This window comes from Cavia porcellus, unplaced genomic scaffold, assembly GCF_034190915.1.
Source record: "Cavia porcellus strain 051 isolate PalLab524CR breed Dunkin Hartley unplaced genomic scaffold, mCavPor4.1 scaffold_25, whole genome shotgun sequence".
Lineage (NCBI taxonomy): Eukaryota > Metazoa > Chordata > Mammalia > Rodentia > Caviidae > Cavia > Cavia porcellus.
The window spans coordinates 3585063-3602131 of record NW_026947508.1 but is presented as its reverse complement, the minus strand read 5'-3'; the positions used below and the strand labels follow the sequence as shown (position 1 = coordinate 3602131).

The 17069-nt window shown below is 51.3% G+C and overlaps 1 protein-coding gene across 1 annotated transcript in view; it reads left to right on the top strand.

The window, feature by feature from the left end:
- Positions 1 to 17069, top strand: part of Dnajc11 (DnaJ heat shock protein family (Hsp40) member C11) — a 42419-nt gene that overhangs the window by 5107 nt on the left and 20243 nt on the right. Inside the window, exons 2-3 of the mRNA XM_003471452.5 lie at positions 14092 to 14221; positions 16111 to 16184. Of these exons, the coding sequence (XP_003471500.1) occupies positions 14092 to 14221; positions 16111 to 16184 (204 nt within the window). The remainder of the gene's footprint in view (positions 1 to 14091; positions 14222 to 16110; positions 16185 to 17069) is intronic.

Genomic DNA, 17069 nt, shown 5'->3' with positions numbered 1-17069 from the left:
AACTCTTGGTGATCTTCCAGCCTCGCCTTGGGGTTACAGGTGTGTGCCGCCACGCGGGGCGAGAGTTGTCAGTTCTGAGGCAAGGATGCTGCTGTGTGCTGTAGTCCAGCACCCGAGAGGCTGAGTTCCAAGTCCGCCTGGGCTACGTAGCAAAACCTGTCTCAAAAGCAAGCAGAGGCAGCTATCTTTCCGAAGTGTACTTCCTGTGGAGTGGAACTGGGGGCGTGCCTGGAAGGTGGGGCTAACCCTGGCAGTGGGGTGCAGGCTCAGAGATAATCCAGAGGGTGTCTGGTTAAAGATGGAGGAGGACCCAAGGATGTAGTTGTGAGCTGTCAGTGTGAAGGGGCCGGGCAGGAAGAAGAGGCCGAGTGCAGGGGTTCAGGGGGACGAGAGGAGGCCGTCTTGCCTTGGGTGGGGAGAGAGCCACGGCAGTGTCCAGCCAGTGCCGGTGTCAACTCACTGTGATTAGCAGATGACAGAGGTTGACTTGAAATGTGTGTTCCTTTAATGAGCCGTGAGCCTGTTGTCACCTGCCTGCTTTGGGCATTTGAAACGATGCTCCTTGGAATTTGTGTGCTCTGCTGTCGGGTTTCCTACCAGGATAGGAGACACGGGACCTCAGGCAGCACATTTGCATGGTCAAGGAAGCGTGTGAAAAAGAGCGCTCATTGCTAAGAAAGGCAGCGATTGGAAACTGCTGCCTCTTTCAGAGCCCCTGGAGGAGTAGTCATCTCCCTCCCTGGAGCCGCCCCGGAAGGACAGCCTGGTGGCTGCGTTCCTATTCAGCTTCTGTTTGTGGAAACCACTCCTGCCCATCTTGGGGTACAGTAGGACCCCCTTGATCTGCAGGAGCCGAGACTCCTTCCCCAGTCAGGGGCCAGGCCGACAGATCAACCACAAGAAGCCCGCTCAAGCACGCAAAATGGACCGCTGCAGGTGGAGGAGAGTCAAAGGTCAGGCTTTTAGGGGGAAATAAGGCAAATTCTTACTGTGTGAATAGGATCAGAACTGTCAATTTTGATGGAACTCAAAAGTTCAAAAAGAGTTGAGAGCTTGCTTGAAAACCTGACCTCTTTTAGGGGTGCGTCTCAGGTACCAAATAAATACTCGGACCTGGCCCAGCAGAGTAATGAAATTACAGCTGCACCCTGGGAGAGTTTCCCCCAAGTCCTTGGGATGACCTTAATGAGGCTGTTCTCACAGTTCCGTGCAGCAGCGGCTGAGCTCGCCTGAGGAGCGACAGTCTCCTCTGCCCTGTGAACCCTAACATCATGCACCTCCTGCCTGTTACGGTTACTAAGAATTCTGTCCTTACTGATTGCCTGATTGCTTTTTAGGGTCTATATTGCAAAGGTGGGTTCGTGAACAACAGTATAGTAATCCAAGCAGTCAAATGGATAAATTTGGAATTTAATTAGCTGAGCCCAGGACCACTTGCATACAGACACCCCCCCACACACACTTCTACCCCCTACCCTGTTCAGAGTCCAAACAAGTGGCTCCGAACTGGAAAGTGACAGAGTTTTTAAAAGAGAGAATCACAAAAGACATCCTGTTGGAGAGTTTAGCTAGACTCTTAACGTTAAGTTTTGGTTGACACCTGTATCCTGCTTATTTGCTGAGCAGGTTAATTTTTCTCCTGTGGGTGCAGCTCATTCTGCTCTTCTCATGGGACTTGCACCCTGAGGGGTTTTCCATTTTCCTGGGTCAAATACAGGGCACGAGTTAAATGCTGGGCTCAAGATGGCGTCAGTAATGCCAAGCTACAACATTGCCACCTTGGGGGTATTGTGTTACAAGTTTTGTTTTTTAGTTAACTCTGGGTTAAACAGGAATCAGGGTTAAACAGAATCCATTTCCATGGCAAAGATTCTTCCCACCTATAGGAATGTGGAATTGTTTGAGTGGTCTCCTAGGCAGCACCTTCGACTCAGGGTTTCATTGATTCTCTCCTGAGCACTTAGCTTCCCTGATGGAAGAGTCGTAGCCCAGGAGGCCGGCTCTCACAGTCTCACCTTAGCTGGCCTGTGTCCGCCTGAGTGCTGGCCACAACAGAGGCACACTAGCTCTGGAGTCCAGAGAAGGATGCCCAGAATGGCTTGGGCCAGTGCCTTCGGTACAAGCACTGAGCGTTTGCTGGCGATGGTTGAAAATGTCCCTGGGTGGGGGGAGCGGGGAGGGTTCAGAAAAGTCCCTGTGAAAATGGGGCTTTAAGGAGCCCAGCCTGTGGAGTCAGGACTGATGTGGCCTCCCGGCAGGTCACCCAACCTCTCTGAACCGCTCCTTAACAAAACTCCTTTAAAGCCAGGTGTGGTCATGCATGCCTGCGATCCCAGCATTTGAGGGGCTGAAGCAGGGAAAACAACCTGAGTTCAAGACCAGCCTTGGCTCCATGGTGGGTTCAAGGCCAGCCTGAACTGCATAGCAAGACCCTGTCTCCACAGCAGCACACATGAAAAGTCTCTTACTGTTTGTGAGAAATACGCACTGAGGCTTGCAGGGGCTAACAGGGCCACAAGCTCTTACTGCGCTAGACGCCAGGCTGCTTCTGTTAGCACGGAGAGCGTGGCGGCAGGGGTGCTTCTTAGCCACGTGGAGGGGAGGTGGGGTGAGGCCGTGATCTGTAGATAGGTGTCGGGCACATCCCTGCTCTCGCCGCCGTAGGTTTTCTTTCTCTTTCTCGAGCAGGTTGGAGCCAGGCCACACACAGTACCAGCTCTGGCCAGTTTTCCGGTCACGGGTCCATGAGCAAATAAACTTTCCTCTCCATCTTCAACAAGTCGTTTGACCTTTTTTTTCTCAGGGTATTGGTCTGTAAAATGAGGGACAAATACCAGCCACAGGTGACCTGTATGTTAAACGAGAGGGAGTAGCTGGAACTGCCTGTGCATCTTACTCACCTTTGGCAACCCTGAAGCCCTCAGCTCTTGAAACACATGCCCCCCTCCTTATGTGCCCCTCTTTATTCATCTGTCGGTTGGCCAAAATTCTTTTTGAACAAGGCAATAAAGTCAGTGTTCTAATTTGCTTTCTCCACTGCCTCCTCTTCCTGAACCTGCATCCCGGCTGCCGCTGTGCAGAGCAGGGACCAGGTGCCTCGGAGCGCCTCTGGGTCCATTCTCTCCACACGGATCGCTCTGCCTCTGCCCAAGTCTCGGGTCGCCACCGACCCCCACGCACAGCCTTGGGTCCTCACCTGTTTCCTTTAGGCCTCTCCCACTTCACAGCTTGCTTCCGGTGTATGTTGTGCGTGTGGTACTAGGGGTGGAAGCTAAACCCACTGTAAGACAGGGTCTCAGTTACTCACACTGGCTTCAAACTCACCGTCCTCCTGCCTCAGCCTCCCAAGGAGCCGGGATTACAGGCCTGCACTGCCACGCCTGGCTCCAGTTTAGGCTTTTGTCCGTTTTAGTCTAGCAGCATCAAATGCATATTAAGAAACAGTACTGGACGTGTGTTGTCTTCCTTTCCCTTTTCCTTGTTACATTTTTATTTACTTAGATTAAAATCCCAGACCGTCACACTGAGATACATCCCCAGCCTTTTTTCATTTTAGAACAGGATTCGGCCTTGGTCTCGTATTCTGTTATCCCAGCACCAAGGAGGCTGAGACAGGAGGAGTGCCATGAGTTCAAAGCCGGCCTGGGCAGCATAGTTGTCAGGCTCAATTGGAACATGACTCTGCCAGTACCACCTGTTTGTCAGCAGGGGTCCTCAGGACAACCCGGCTGAGCACCGGTGCTGTTACCCTGGGCAAGCACAGGATGTCTTGGAAGGATGAACTGGAGCCTTCCAAGCCCGGCACATCTGAGGATGCCCAGGACAGTGCCCACTGAGGCACTGACCCTCAGAGAACTGTAAACACGGGTTATCCAGATCTCTTGTTGGGTGTGTGTGTGTGCCTAGAATCACACTCAGGACTCCAGCTTGCCAAGCGGGTGCTGTGCCCCACCTCTTCACCCCTGACTCTGCTCCCCTTGTCCAAGCTCTATAAAAAGGCACCGTTTCTGCCTGCCTGCACCCGGGCACACTGAATTTCATACCATGTTGCCTTTACACGAGCCTAGGGGTCTATGCTGGTCTCTGATTCACACCATTCCTTTAGTGAGTTCAAGGCCAGCCTGGCCCACAGAGTGAGACCCTGTCTCAGAAAAGACAAGACAACAAGACAGAAGACCGTGACAGGGTCTCACTACACTGTCCGTGCTGGGTTGAAACTTAAGAGTCTTCCTGTCTCAGCGCCCCAGAGTGCTGGACTTACAGACCTGCTGCCGTGCCCATTCTGGCTCTTCTGAGGTTTATTGGGGCTCATGTCACCTCCATTGTTAAAGTCCCTTTGCGGGTGAGGTGTTTTCTGTGTGTCCGGCCTGTTTGTGGCTGTGTTCTTCCTTCCTCCACCAGAGGAAGCTCCATGTGCTCAGCCTCTGCTGTCTGCTTCGCCATGCGCATTGCTGGTACATTGTGGGTACAGTGGAGCGCCACAAAGGGTCCTGTCGCTGACTTGGGACGGGTAGCACAGCAGTGCCGTGGCCTCTCTGTGAGTGCTCTGTGCCATCCACGGCCACGCAGCCGCCACCACAGCTTCTCAGGACACATCCCCCGTCTAGCAGTGCTGCTGGATGGCAGCTGGACGGACAGACATCCAGGCTAATTTCCTGCTTCCTTGTACCCTCTGCACTTGCCTGCATGAAATCACTGTTCCAGCTGTGCTGGCCCCACTCCGGCCCATTTCCTGGGGAAGTGTTGCCCTGAAACGCCTCAGCCCTCTGTGATGCCCAAAGCAAATCAGAATCAACCTTTTGGATTCAGTTTGGGTCTCTTTTCTTTGCATTTTCACTGCCCTGAGCTTATTTCTGCAGCCTGTAGAGTTAGCACTTCTGGTTTATATTGCTTAATTAAATCCTCTGTGTGCTACCTTTTTTATTTTTTTTTTGTCTTTTTCCTTTTTATCGGTACCGGGGATCAAACTCACGACTGCCTGCTTGCAAGGCAGGTGCTTATGCCGCTGAGCTAAATCCCCAGCCCTGTGTGCTGCCTTTTACGGAAAGCTAGGCATCGAGTTTGTGATCTCCCCCAGGAGGGACCGTGTGGTGTCCTCTTCCCTACCTGGTGATGCCGGCCCAGTGAGCTCAGGGATCGAAGGTCATCCTCGCTGACCCTGCCCCTCCTCATCTAGCTGCGCTGTGCAGTTTGCAGTATTTGGTTTCTTTCAGTAGTTGGAGCGCACTGCAACTTTGCAATCAAGTAATTCTAGAGGAACTGATTGACAGAAAAGGGATTTCCCAGTTTTTAGTTTGGAAAGTCTACATTTTCATCTATAAAAATTGTTTGAAATCAGGTTCAAAAGGAAAAGAGCACATTTAATCCCACACCGTGGGCTCAGGGCCCTGAGTAAGTCAGGCTGTCAGAGACTGTGCACTAGAAGCTGCTGCTGTCCCCTGCAGGGCTGGCTCTTCTCCCCTGGTGTGTGTGGTCTTCCGCTTAGGTTTCTATAGTGCACTGGGAAAACCTTGCCCGTTTATCATCTTTTGCATCTGCATCAGAAATAGTGATCATCAAAGAAAATAAGTTTCAGAATGATCAGATATATTTTTGTAGATTTTTTTTGTTGATTAAACAGAGCTGAATTTCTTTAGTAGATCCAGATTTGTTGTAGTCAGGGTTTACAAGGCAAAAGATTTCATACAGAACACATAATTTGTAGGATTATTTTATAATATTCACCCAAATAGTCACATGCAAAAGAGCACAGGAGGTCTGTTCGCACATTAGAAACCCCAAAAAATTCAGTCCAGCAGTGTCCTCCACAAGGCCAGCGGGAGGCCTGGAACCCATGACAATGTCTCAGGCAGGTCTGTATCAAGGATCTACACTGGGAAGGCCCAAAGGTCAGCGGTGGAAACCAGATAGTTGGCACCAGCGAGATGAAGGAGCTGTGCCAGAGGCTGAGGGCTCTGCTCTGGAGCCAGGAAGCGATGCTCAAGGTGAGGACCAGGGCTCCCCGAAGAGAACCACAGCCATCCTTAGTGACAGTGAGGACCCCAGGCCTTGTGACCTTAGAACACCTCAGTTCCCATCAGAAAGACAACGTGACAAGCTTCTCCAGGAGGAGCAACAGCCCCGCATCTCCCCTCCTTGGTTCTCCTTTCATGCTGTTGGCAGCAGTCCCCAGGGGGGCCTCCGCACCCAGTGCCACCCTGGCTCAGATCAGCTGGGCGGTACAAGTTGACCATTAATCTACTGCAAGGTTAGTCTCACCTTAAGTCTTGTTCTACTTACGTGTTCACTCAAAGTTCAGGCAGAAGCCCGGATGTAGCTCAGCGTTACAGGTGCCTGCCTAGCAAGCACAGGGTCCTGAGTTCAATTCCTGGTACCAAAAAAATAAAAAAAGATGAATTCATTAAATAAATGAGTCAGTGCTCGGTAATGTATGCCATAGTTACATGGGGATAACAGGAGACCCAAAGTTCAGACAGAACAAATCAGTGCAGGCTGCGCCATGGTTAGCATTGCAGACTGATTCTAGGTGTGATCTGGGGTCTCACTGTTGAGGCTGACCCCTTGTACAGGGTCTTATTTTGAGACCCCTGAAGATGTTCCACCTGTGAACAAGAGGAAGAGAAGGCTGTGGTGGCACTGGGGACCTGGCCGACCTCGGTGAGCTCACAGATCGGAGGGTCCGGGCCTCCCCTCCTCGTCTGGGCAGGACATTGTGTGAAGGAGGACAGGCCCAGCGAGGGTCAGGCCACTCCTGCATCTTCACCTCGATACTCACAGGCCTGCACCAAGTCTTAGACGGTGACTTCCTTGGTTGCCAAGCTGAAAGCTACAGTGTTCTTCCAGCTGGAAAGTGGCATTAGAATATGGCGGCTGAGTGTGAGAAGGATTTTATTGTATAAAACGCCAGGCCGTGTAACTAGAGCCTTCATAAAATAAAGTTGGGAATGTTTACCAGGTCTGGTCACGGGGCTGCTCTTTGGTATCAGGGATCGAACTCAAGGCCTTGTGCCTCCAGGCAGGTGCTTATGCCACTGAGCTATATCTCTGGCCCACGGGGTTGCTTTCCGGTGCCTAACGCTTGGTCCCTAGCACGAGCAGCACCTGCTAAGAAACGCAGTGCTACATACAGTCTTCTCTGTGAATACCCTGCTCAGCACACTGTCTGCCTGCGGCCTGGCGTTGATTAGCTCTGAATCTGCTTTTTCCCTTAAAGCGCGTGAGCACCAAGTATCACGTTTTTAAAAAGTGCAGGTTTTTATTAGCTGATGCAATTTTGTCTCCATCAGATTGCCGTGGAACATATGGACAGTAATGAATCTTCAGTTGCGGTAATTAGGCAGACTTTCCAAAATCCAACAGAATATAGTACTCAGAAACTTAGTTACAGAAATTCTTGAGTTTGAAATGAGAAGCTTCAGCAACGAAAACCTGGTGGCTTCTGTGTTCCCTGTGGGAATGTAAGGGCGCGGCGTGGCTGAAGCCGTCGCTTCCACCTTTGAGGTCTGGAGTTAAATGGTATAAGCACTGTGATTACAGGGCCAGACACTGCACACTGGCTCTTTGTTTTCCTGGCACATAGTAGGACTGCACTTCTGGGTCACCTGCTGGTCGGTGAGACTGTGTGACCAAGGCTGACAGTGACATGAGTGGAAATGACATGTGGCTGTGTCCCTAGGAGCCAGAGGTCTCCACTCTCCCCTCTGCCGTGTGATGGGCAGAGGTTCCAGGAGGAAGCTGTGCTGTCTGCCTGGGCTGAGGACATCAGCAGGCAGAGAGTAGCCGGCCGGGAGTGGACGTGGACACAAGCCCGCAGGGTTCTGGGTTTGCACCAACCACAGTGTCATCCAGTCTGGCCGTTTACAAGCTTTTTAGGGTCAGGGCCCTTGACTTAAATAATGCAGGGGTCCAAAGAGCTGTTTATGTGGCTCCGGCTTTCATTGTTCCATTAAAGATTAAAGCTGGGCAACAACAGATGCGTTTGTAAAACAAGACACAAACAGAGATGCGCTGTATTCCAGTACGGGCACAAGAGAAGCGTAGGAGTCAGGACAGCTGCAGCGGACACAGTGAGGTCACAGACATCCTGATGGCATTCCCGGTATCACCGAAACACCAAGAACGTGGTGAAAACGGAACCAGTTGAGTTCCTGTCTGAAAAGTTATTAATGTACAACTGCACTATAGAATTTTCTAGAAAATGTTAGGTGAGCATATAGTACATCCCGTTAGCCCCCTGACGGGTGTTGGCGTGCGTCACGCAGCCGGGAGGAAGCACCCTGTGTGCTCAGGAGAGATGGAGGCTGCAGCCGCAGCAGTTCGGAATTACAGCACAGTGGAACTGTTTTGATCTGTGGACTCCTGACGGCTTGTAAGGTAAAGGCAGAGCTGGGTGAGGGGGCACACACCCTGGGAAGCTGAGGCAGGACCATTCATTCAAAGTTCAAACCCTGTGGGGACAACTTTAGAGACCTCGTCAGTAGAACGGGATGGGATGGGGTGGGATGAGGTGGAATGATAAAGAATGGCTAGAGGTGTAGCTCAGAGCAGAGCCTTGGGTTAAGTCCCCAGCACCAGAAGAGCAAGGAAGAAGATGCGGTGGCCAGGGACTCTGAATGTGGGCCACCCTACGGTGGGCTGCAGAGTCGGCCTCCCTTGGCTGAATTGCAGTGAGTGAAAACGTGAGGACCTCTGCAGTAGTGAAGCAAGAGTCAGGGCAGAATCAGTTGTTAAATTTGCCTGGGAGGCCGAAGCAGGTGGGTTGTACATTCAAACAGCCAGTTCAGCAACTTACAGAGACCCTATCGCTGTTGCTTAAAAAAAAAAGATGCTGGTTCGGTTTCCACCCGAAAGGGGTAGGAGGCAGCCGGGCGTGGCACAGCGCGCCTGTGTGATCCCAGCACTCAGAAGGCCGAGGCAGGAAGAGTTCAAGATCAGCCTGTCTGCGTCCGTCTACATTTTGGCATAAAGAAGCATGAGTCATGCAGCTGTGCTCTTTTTTCAAGATTGCTTTGCACTTCTGCATGTGTTCAAGGACTGGCTTCTCCATTTTTTACCAGACTTCATAGAGATTGTGAGGAGCGTTTTGGTGAATCTAGCTTGCTTCGGGTACTAACATCCTCACCGTATTGACCTGGAATGATTCCTTTCTAGATCTTCATTGTGAGTGCCTAAGAACACAAGTTAAGTTGGGCATGGTGGCACACACTTGTAATCCCAGCACGCTGGCAGGCCGAGGCAGGAGGATCGAAGATCAAGCCCAGCCTGGGAGGCGGACTTAGACCCTGTCTCAAATTTGAAAGCAGGAAAGAGGAAAGAGGGCCTGGCGAATGTAGCGGAGTGTGAGGTGCTTCAACCCCCACTGCCGTCCGTCCAACAGGATGGTGTCCGTGGGGCGGCCTTGTACCCTGCTCTGCTGGGTTCATGTTCAGTTCTGACAGCTCAGAGGTCTCTGAGTTCTCACGTACAGGTCAGGCCGTCTGGGAACAGATCATTCTGCTGCTTTTCCAACTTGGAGGCCTTCATTTCTTTTTCTTGCCTGATCACTCTGGCTGGAAGTAGTTTGTTTCCAGTAGTTTGTTTAATCAGAGTGGGAAAAGCAAGCGTCCATGTCCTGTTCCTGATTTTAGAAAAAGCTTTCAATCTTCTGCTACTCCCTGAGAAACCTCCGTGTCTGACCTTGTTATGGGGGTGCGTCCTTTGTTCCTATCTTTCTCACGAATGGGTTCTGAATTTCGCCAGTTGCTTTTCTACACTATTGAAATGATGTGGGATTTTTAAATATTTCATTCTGCGAATATGAGATATTATGTTCATTTATTTTCATATGTTGAACAGTACTTGCATTCCAAGAATGATAGCACTTTTTATGGTATAATTTTGTTTGTTTGGTTTGGTTTGGTTTGGTTTGGTTTTTTTTTTTTTTCAGACAAAGTCGCACCTTGTAGCTCATCAGTACAACTTTTTATTGTGCTACTGATTTATTTTTAGTATTTTCTTAAGGATTTTTTTACTGCTGTTCATGAGGGATATTGGTTTGTGGATCTCCTTTTGTGTAATCTTTGGGCTTTGGTATCCAGATAATTCTGGCCTCTCAGAATGAGTCTGGAAGCCTTCTCCTCAGGGTTTTGGAGTTTGAGAATTGGTACTGGTTCCCTTTTAAAAATGTTTTTATTTGTTTGTTTGTTTGTTTGTTTTGTCTTTTTGAGGCAAGGTCTCATGCAGTTGAGGCTGGCCTTGAGCTTATTTTGTAGCCCAGGCTGGTCTTGAACTCTTAAGGACCCTCCTGCCTCAGCCTCCTGAGTGCTGGAAGAGTCCCCATTAAGGTTTCCTTTGTGAAGGTCTTGCTTGCCGGTTCAGTCTCCAGGACAATCAAGAGACCTATCGGAACTTTCCCTTTCTCCCAGATTACTTCTTGGGAAGTACTGTACTCCAGTTCTTTTTCTAGGTCCTGATATTAGTCTGTTTTCCATTATTGTAGCAAAGTACTCCTAGCAAGGTAGGGTATAGAGGCTTATTCACACCCAGCTGGGGTGGGGGTGCTGCAAGGCAAGGCTCTGGAGGAGGCTTGGGGTGGATGGCAGGGCACAGCGGGAGCCTGGGAGCCTGGGAGCCGGCAAGGGCCCAGGAAGCTGGGGCACGCCGCCGCCCCCCACCGTCACCTAACGACCTGCACAGCAGCCACCCCACCACATCCCCGCGCTGGGGCTCCTCCCAGAGGCCGGCCTCCGAGGGCACACTCAACCTGCACAAGGGCACACTCAACCTGCACGAGGGCACACTCAAGCTGCACGCAGGCCTTAGCGCTCCAGGCGGAAAAGTTGGGTTCACGGTGTGACATCTTTCTGCTGCCGCCCTTTGCAGCCTGGGGTTCAGAGCCAGGCGTGGCGCATGCTGAGCATGGTGCCGCCCCTGAGGTGCACCCCAGCACCCACGCCCCCTTATGGGGTGGCTTTCATTTCGTTTCGTTTGGGCACTTGATTTTCGTTCCCATTTGTGTCTGTGTATTTTCCAGTTTCCCTTGTAATTTCCTCTTGAATCCACTGGTTAAGGGTATATTGTTTAATTTCCACAAATTGCATATTTCCCAGCCTTTTGTAATTGATTTCTAACTTAATGCTGTGGCAGGCAGGCGCTCTGTAGATGTCAGTCTTTCAAACCCATAGAGACCTGATTTGTGACCTCTGTCTGCCCAGTGAAAATCTAACCAGATGACTAAGACGATAGGACTTTTCAGACTTAAAGCTTGGTACACCTCTCAGTTTTATTATATAAGTTTAGAAGCAAGTATGTAACTTCAGGCATCATTTTTAATGATACCTCATTACACTTTGAAATGATACCAATATTTTTATGATGAGGAAAAAGGTTATCATTTATGAAATATCGAACCAGTGACCTTAGCTATTCAGTCCTGATGAAAGGCCTAATCTAACCTTTTATTGAATGTGATATTTATTAAAAATGAAACTTCTCATTTCCATTACTTAATCAATAGGACATTAAGCCATTTATTAGTGTGATTAAAGGTCTTGCACACGAGATATTCTATCTACTTCCTTGTCATCTGCGTTAATTCTGATCCCCAGGAAACAGCATCTTACCCTGGACTCACTCAAGTCCATCTACTGCTGTGGGTCTCACTTTCATAGCTACAGGGAAAAACAGTTAAAATCTGCAGGAAGAAAAGTTTGTAAGGGTCGCATAGGGACTGACAAGCCCCTTTACATCCTCACATGCAGAAACCCGCCAGGAGAAAACGGGCTTTATTTTCCCATTGTTCTGTGTCACTTAAACCCAAGACCCCAGGCTTTGGCACCGGTAGCATGTCGCAGAGTGTGGTAGGAAGGGTGTTGCGTGGTTAGCACTGGCCCCAGAGGCGCCTGGGACTGGGACAGGTAGGGAGAGGCTGCAGAGCTGGAACTCCGGGAGCCGGTCCCCTCCTGCAGCCTCGCGCTTCCCGCGATGCAGAGCCAAGGAGAAAAGCGCCCAGTGCCCAGCTTGGTGAACTTTCGCAAAGGAGACTGCCAGGGTCGCTACTGGTGCAGCCGGGAAGGTGGAGCTGAATTGCCAGAAGCAGTTACTGGTTCCGGCCCCAGGTGATGCTTGCACGTGTGTTCACTCCCTTCCATCTTCTGATGCAGAGACAGAAGACTCGGAAAGAGCTGTGGCTGGGCACGGGGGTGCATGCCTGCAATTCCAGTGCTCTCAGGCTGTGACAGGAGGGTCACCACAAGCCCAGGGCAGCCTGGGTGCAGAGTTCAAGGCAGCCTGGGCTACACAGCAAGACTGTCTCAAAACAAACAGGAAAGGCTGCAACCTGTAAGCCTTTGCTACATATGAAGCAGAGCACTGTAAAACCCCCAGTGGATTCATTCCCACACTGTCCCTGGGAGATGTGTTGTCACTGTCCCTTTTCAGATAAGGAAGCTAAAGATCACCCTGCCAAGTCAGACCACAAGGTGGCAGATCTGACCCCCAACACGAGAGCCTCTCTTGTTCTCAGCCCCTGACATGGCGGTCAGTGCATAGCCATGGAGCAGAGCCCTCGGGTGACAGGTGGAGGGGAGGCAGAGGCAGCCAGCCAGAGCATTCAGCAGCATCGCTCCCAGAGGCCGCCCCGGGAAAGGGCAGGGTGGGGAGTCACAGGAGGTGCAGGAGTCCAATCTCTGGCCAGCTTGGCTGGCTGGACGCTCCATCTTGGGATCCTTGACTGACTTCTGGGCCTGAAGGACTGGCTTCTTGGCTGGGCCCCGCTGCAGCTTTTCTTTTTCTCTTTTCAGGGTGGAGGGTACAGGGACTCGAACCTGGGACCGCACACTTGCCAGGCTGATGCCATGCTGCTGGGCGCCATCCCTGCGCTCACCGTGGGTTTTCTGCGTGGCAAGCCCAGGAGGGTGGGGCTCAGACAGAGGGACATGCCACACACAGATGAGGAGGGGCAAGGGCACAGGGCAGGACCCCCCAGCCTTTGACGCATGTGTGTCTGGCAGGCCACTTGTCCTCTGTGTGTCCTTGGGGTCCCCTTTATCATTTCCCTCTTCACGGTCTTAAGGATTTGTCCTGAGCCCCTCTGCTAAGCTCACACATTTCCCAGCCCTCTAGATTCTGAATGACATGGTGCTGTAGGAAATACGGCCGGTTCCTGCCAAAAATACAACTAAAGTGTGTATGTGGGGGGGTCATTAGGCCTGGAATTGAAAGATGTTGCAACTTTGTGGACGTTTTACAGAAGTCCAGTGTAGTGTGGTAGCTGAGTTCCTTTTGTCCCTGTGACCTGACCCTAGCGCACTGCAGGGTCCTGGGAGACCGCCCCAGGACCTGGGCCCATCCTTGTTCCTCCCAGATGGTCTCAGTGACAGTTGTCAGAATGCTAACCTGCTGTCCCCTTGACAAGTCATCTTCCGCCTCTGTCCCTTCAGCAGTGGCATCACTCTGTCACCCCAAGTGGTCCCCAAGGCCAGCGGCCTGCATGGAGCTCCCACACGGAGAGGAGGCCAAGGAGCGCAGGCCCTCGCGGCCCTTCCTGCCTTCTTGCCCTGTGGGCTGACACATGGGAGCCCTGCTGTCGCCTGCGGGCAGCTTTGTGTCGGGAAGCTTGGGCTGGTTAGGGAGGCAGGTTTGCCGCTTTTAGGGTCAGAGGTTGAATGAGAGGTGCAGCCGCTCTTACCAGTTACCAGTTTTTAGGATTTGTGCGCTTGCGTCTTCTTAGGCGAAAGCTGCTGCAGTGGCTGCCGTTCCTGTCCGTATTCCTCGGTGTGATCTCCATCCCGCAACTCATGCTGGGTTAAGGAGACATTTTAGCTCCATTTCGGAGCACAGTGGGCCGGGGTGGACCCGGAGGCTTTGGTTCCATCCAATCGCAGGGCTCCCCGGCACAGCCCAGTCGCTATTGATGTACATAATTGATCACTTTATTAACTGTAGAAAAAAGAAGCCTCGTTGAGGTAATAAAGCATAACTTCATTACATCCCGGACAGAGAGGACAAGCATGCTGGAGTGTGGCCGACAGGTTCCCATTTCAAGGCTGATTCTGATCGTGATAATGTTTAAGTCCCATTGATTGCTCTCTAATTGAATTTTTCTTCCTTTAGGCCTCTTCCGAGGAGCTGAAAGCTGCCTACCGCAGGCTGTGTATGCTTTACCATCCGGACAAGCACAGAGACCCGGAGCTGAAATCACAGGCAGAACGGCTGTTTAACCTTGTTCACCAGGCTTATGAAGGTCAGCGGAGGGCTTGGCTGCGCAGGGACACCTGGTGGCAGGTGTTCGATTTTTAAGAGGCTTGATTTGCAGAGGATAGAAAAGGAGAGTCCTCAGAGGTGTATAAAAGAGGTGGTTAGTTCAGTGGTTTTCACTGACAGGGTCCTTTGAAAGAGCAGTATTTTGCTTTGGAAATCAATATGTGTCCAGCGAGTAGAGAATGAGACTCCAGGGGGGGGGTCTGGAGCGCGGGAACACTGCGGCTCGGAACGCTGGAGGAGAAGGCTGCTCTTACCAAGAAGCTGTCTGGGTTCTCCCTTTTGTGAGAAGCTGCAAGCACACTTTTTTTTTTTTTTTTTTTGGCTTTTTTTCGTTTTTATCAGTACCAGGGATCGAACTCACGACTGCCTGCTTTCAAGACAGGTGCTTATGCCGCTGAGCTAAATCCCCAGCCCCTCAAGCACACTTTTTCATCCACAGACAATTTTATTGTTTCTTAGCATTCAGTGAAGAGTCTTACAAAAGACAGAAAGTGAAGTTAAGAACACAGCCAATAGGAAATAAGACCCAGTAATTAAGATTTTTAGACTTACATCTTGCGTATATCAGAAAGAAAAATTGTGCTAGGTTTGTTTATAAAGTATCACAGTCACTAACAGACGGTTTATCTTCTGAGGCCGGTGAAAAGTACTGGAAACAGTGGCCATAATTGCACAGCACTCTGAACGCTCCGTGCTGCTCAGTGACACTTGTTCTTTTTGAGACAGGGCTCTCTGTGTAGCCCAGGCTGACCCTCCCGCTTCAGCCTCCGGAGTGCTGGCATCACAGGCATACGCCACCGTGCCAAGCTGAATTACACACTTTAAAATAGAAAGTTGCATCTGTTTCACCATAATTTAAGAATTAAAAACAACAAATTATATTCACTCACTCTCAGGATATATATCAAGTAGAAAAAGTGGTTCATTGCAAAATTCCCAGCTACCCAAGCTAGGTAATAATGTGTTTGTTCACGTAACAACAGAGACTCCCAACTGTAGACACAGCACAAAGTGATGTTTACTGTTTTTCCAGGTGTTTGATTACATTGTGAATGGGGCCCTGAAGCCACCAGTGTTGTCCCAGCTAGTCACCAAATTTAACTATTCAGCCACCCCAGCTGTGTAAAAACCCTGGCTTTCTGCTGTCTAAATTATCCGCACTGCTGTGGGGGCAGCTGGCAGGGAACCTACCTGTCCTTGGGGTCCTGACCCCCGCAGCAGCAGCATTTCACCCCAGCAGAGACAAGGAAAACAATGACCAGGCACTGCCTTAGTAAGTCCTAGGAGGAGCTCTCAAGTTTGTCTCCCGAGTTTGCCAGTGGTCAGCATTTCCTTTTCCCCAGTAGATTTGAATGTGGATAGACTCATTTGTGTCTTTTTAATTAGGCCTAAAAATACATGAGAGCTCTGTGGAGGAGGCAGAGGTCCTGCATATAAGGGAGTGGGGAGGGGGTGGCCACCCTTGGCTTCAGTTCGGTTTGCATAGCCTCTGAGTAGCTCCTGCTCTTGCGGAAGTCCTTGTATTATGTATTTTTAGGTGTAGCCCACCACCTTGTGTGTATCTTTAAATAATTTGCAAATAAAGAGGAGGGTGTGTATCCACACACACAATGGGGTGTACACTGCCTTTGGGGTAGTACACTAAATATTCAGATCGTGTGCTAAACACTAGAATTGACTGTCCAGCCTGTGTGCAAGAGACCAGCTGCACTGTTTAAGGGCAGTGGTCCCTTAGTGACCAACCGAGCGCCAGCTGGGATCCTGGAGGCTGAACCTGAAGGAAGGGGCCTGTGGGGACACGGGAGTTTTTAGAGGGGACTGAAAGGCGCAAGTTGAACCTCCTGACACGTCTGATCTTCTTAATTGCAGTGCTCAGTGACCCCCAAACCAGGGCCATCTATGATATATATGGGAAGCGAGGCCTGGAGATGGAAGGATGGGAGGTAAGCACCACTGCGCCTGGGCCCCCGAGAGCCGCCCAGCAGCTCCGAAACGCCCCGCGAGCCGCTGGGGGCTATTTGAGACACCCACTCTCCTTGCCTCGCCTCGGGTTCCAGTGTGCGAGGTCGGATTCTCACGCGGGCTTTGCCACTGTGGGACTGTGAATTTGGACAAGTGACCCCACCCTGGAGGCTTCACCCTAAGGCCCGAGCGGGAACCGGTGGGCCTGCCTCAAGGCTGCGACTGTGGCCACCCTCGCCCCCTTCCGCTCACCACCATCTGTGCCTCTCTGCTCCTCCTTGAAGACCTGTTGAGGGAATTGCTTCTCTCGGGAATGGGTTGCTCTTGTGGACAAAACGGAGGCAAAGAACCGAAAGAGTTTGGCCCTAGAATAAATTACAGGACGTTATGGCGGCGCCAGGCTGAATCGGGGATGTTTGCCCCGAGGTCACTCCTTCCTCCTTCCGCTATTACAGCTTCCTTTGTCCTTCCCCAGTGCACTGGAGGAAAATCCCAGTCGGCCCCGCAGGGTCATCAGTGCCCACCCCAGCCCCATATCCAGGCAGAGAAAACCCAGACCGCTCGGGTTATGGCTTCTCTCCACGGCCTTGGAATAAAGGCCACTTTTACTTTTTCTTATGTTCTGCCCCTTTATCGCACTGAAAAACTCCAACAGGAACACTGAGACGGGCTGGACTGCGGCGCGCTGCAGCCTCGGCTGCCGTGTGCGGTGGTGTCGGAACACTGTCAGCCTGAGCCCAGTGCAGCCTGGGCAGCGGGCGCCGTGTGAGGGCAGGCACAGGAGCCCAGGCGCCTCCGATGCACTCTCCTTCGTCTCAGCTGCTGAGGTTCTGGAGCCCTGTGGGGTCATCGGCGGCTTTGCTGAG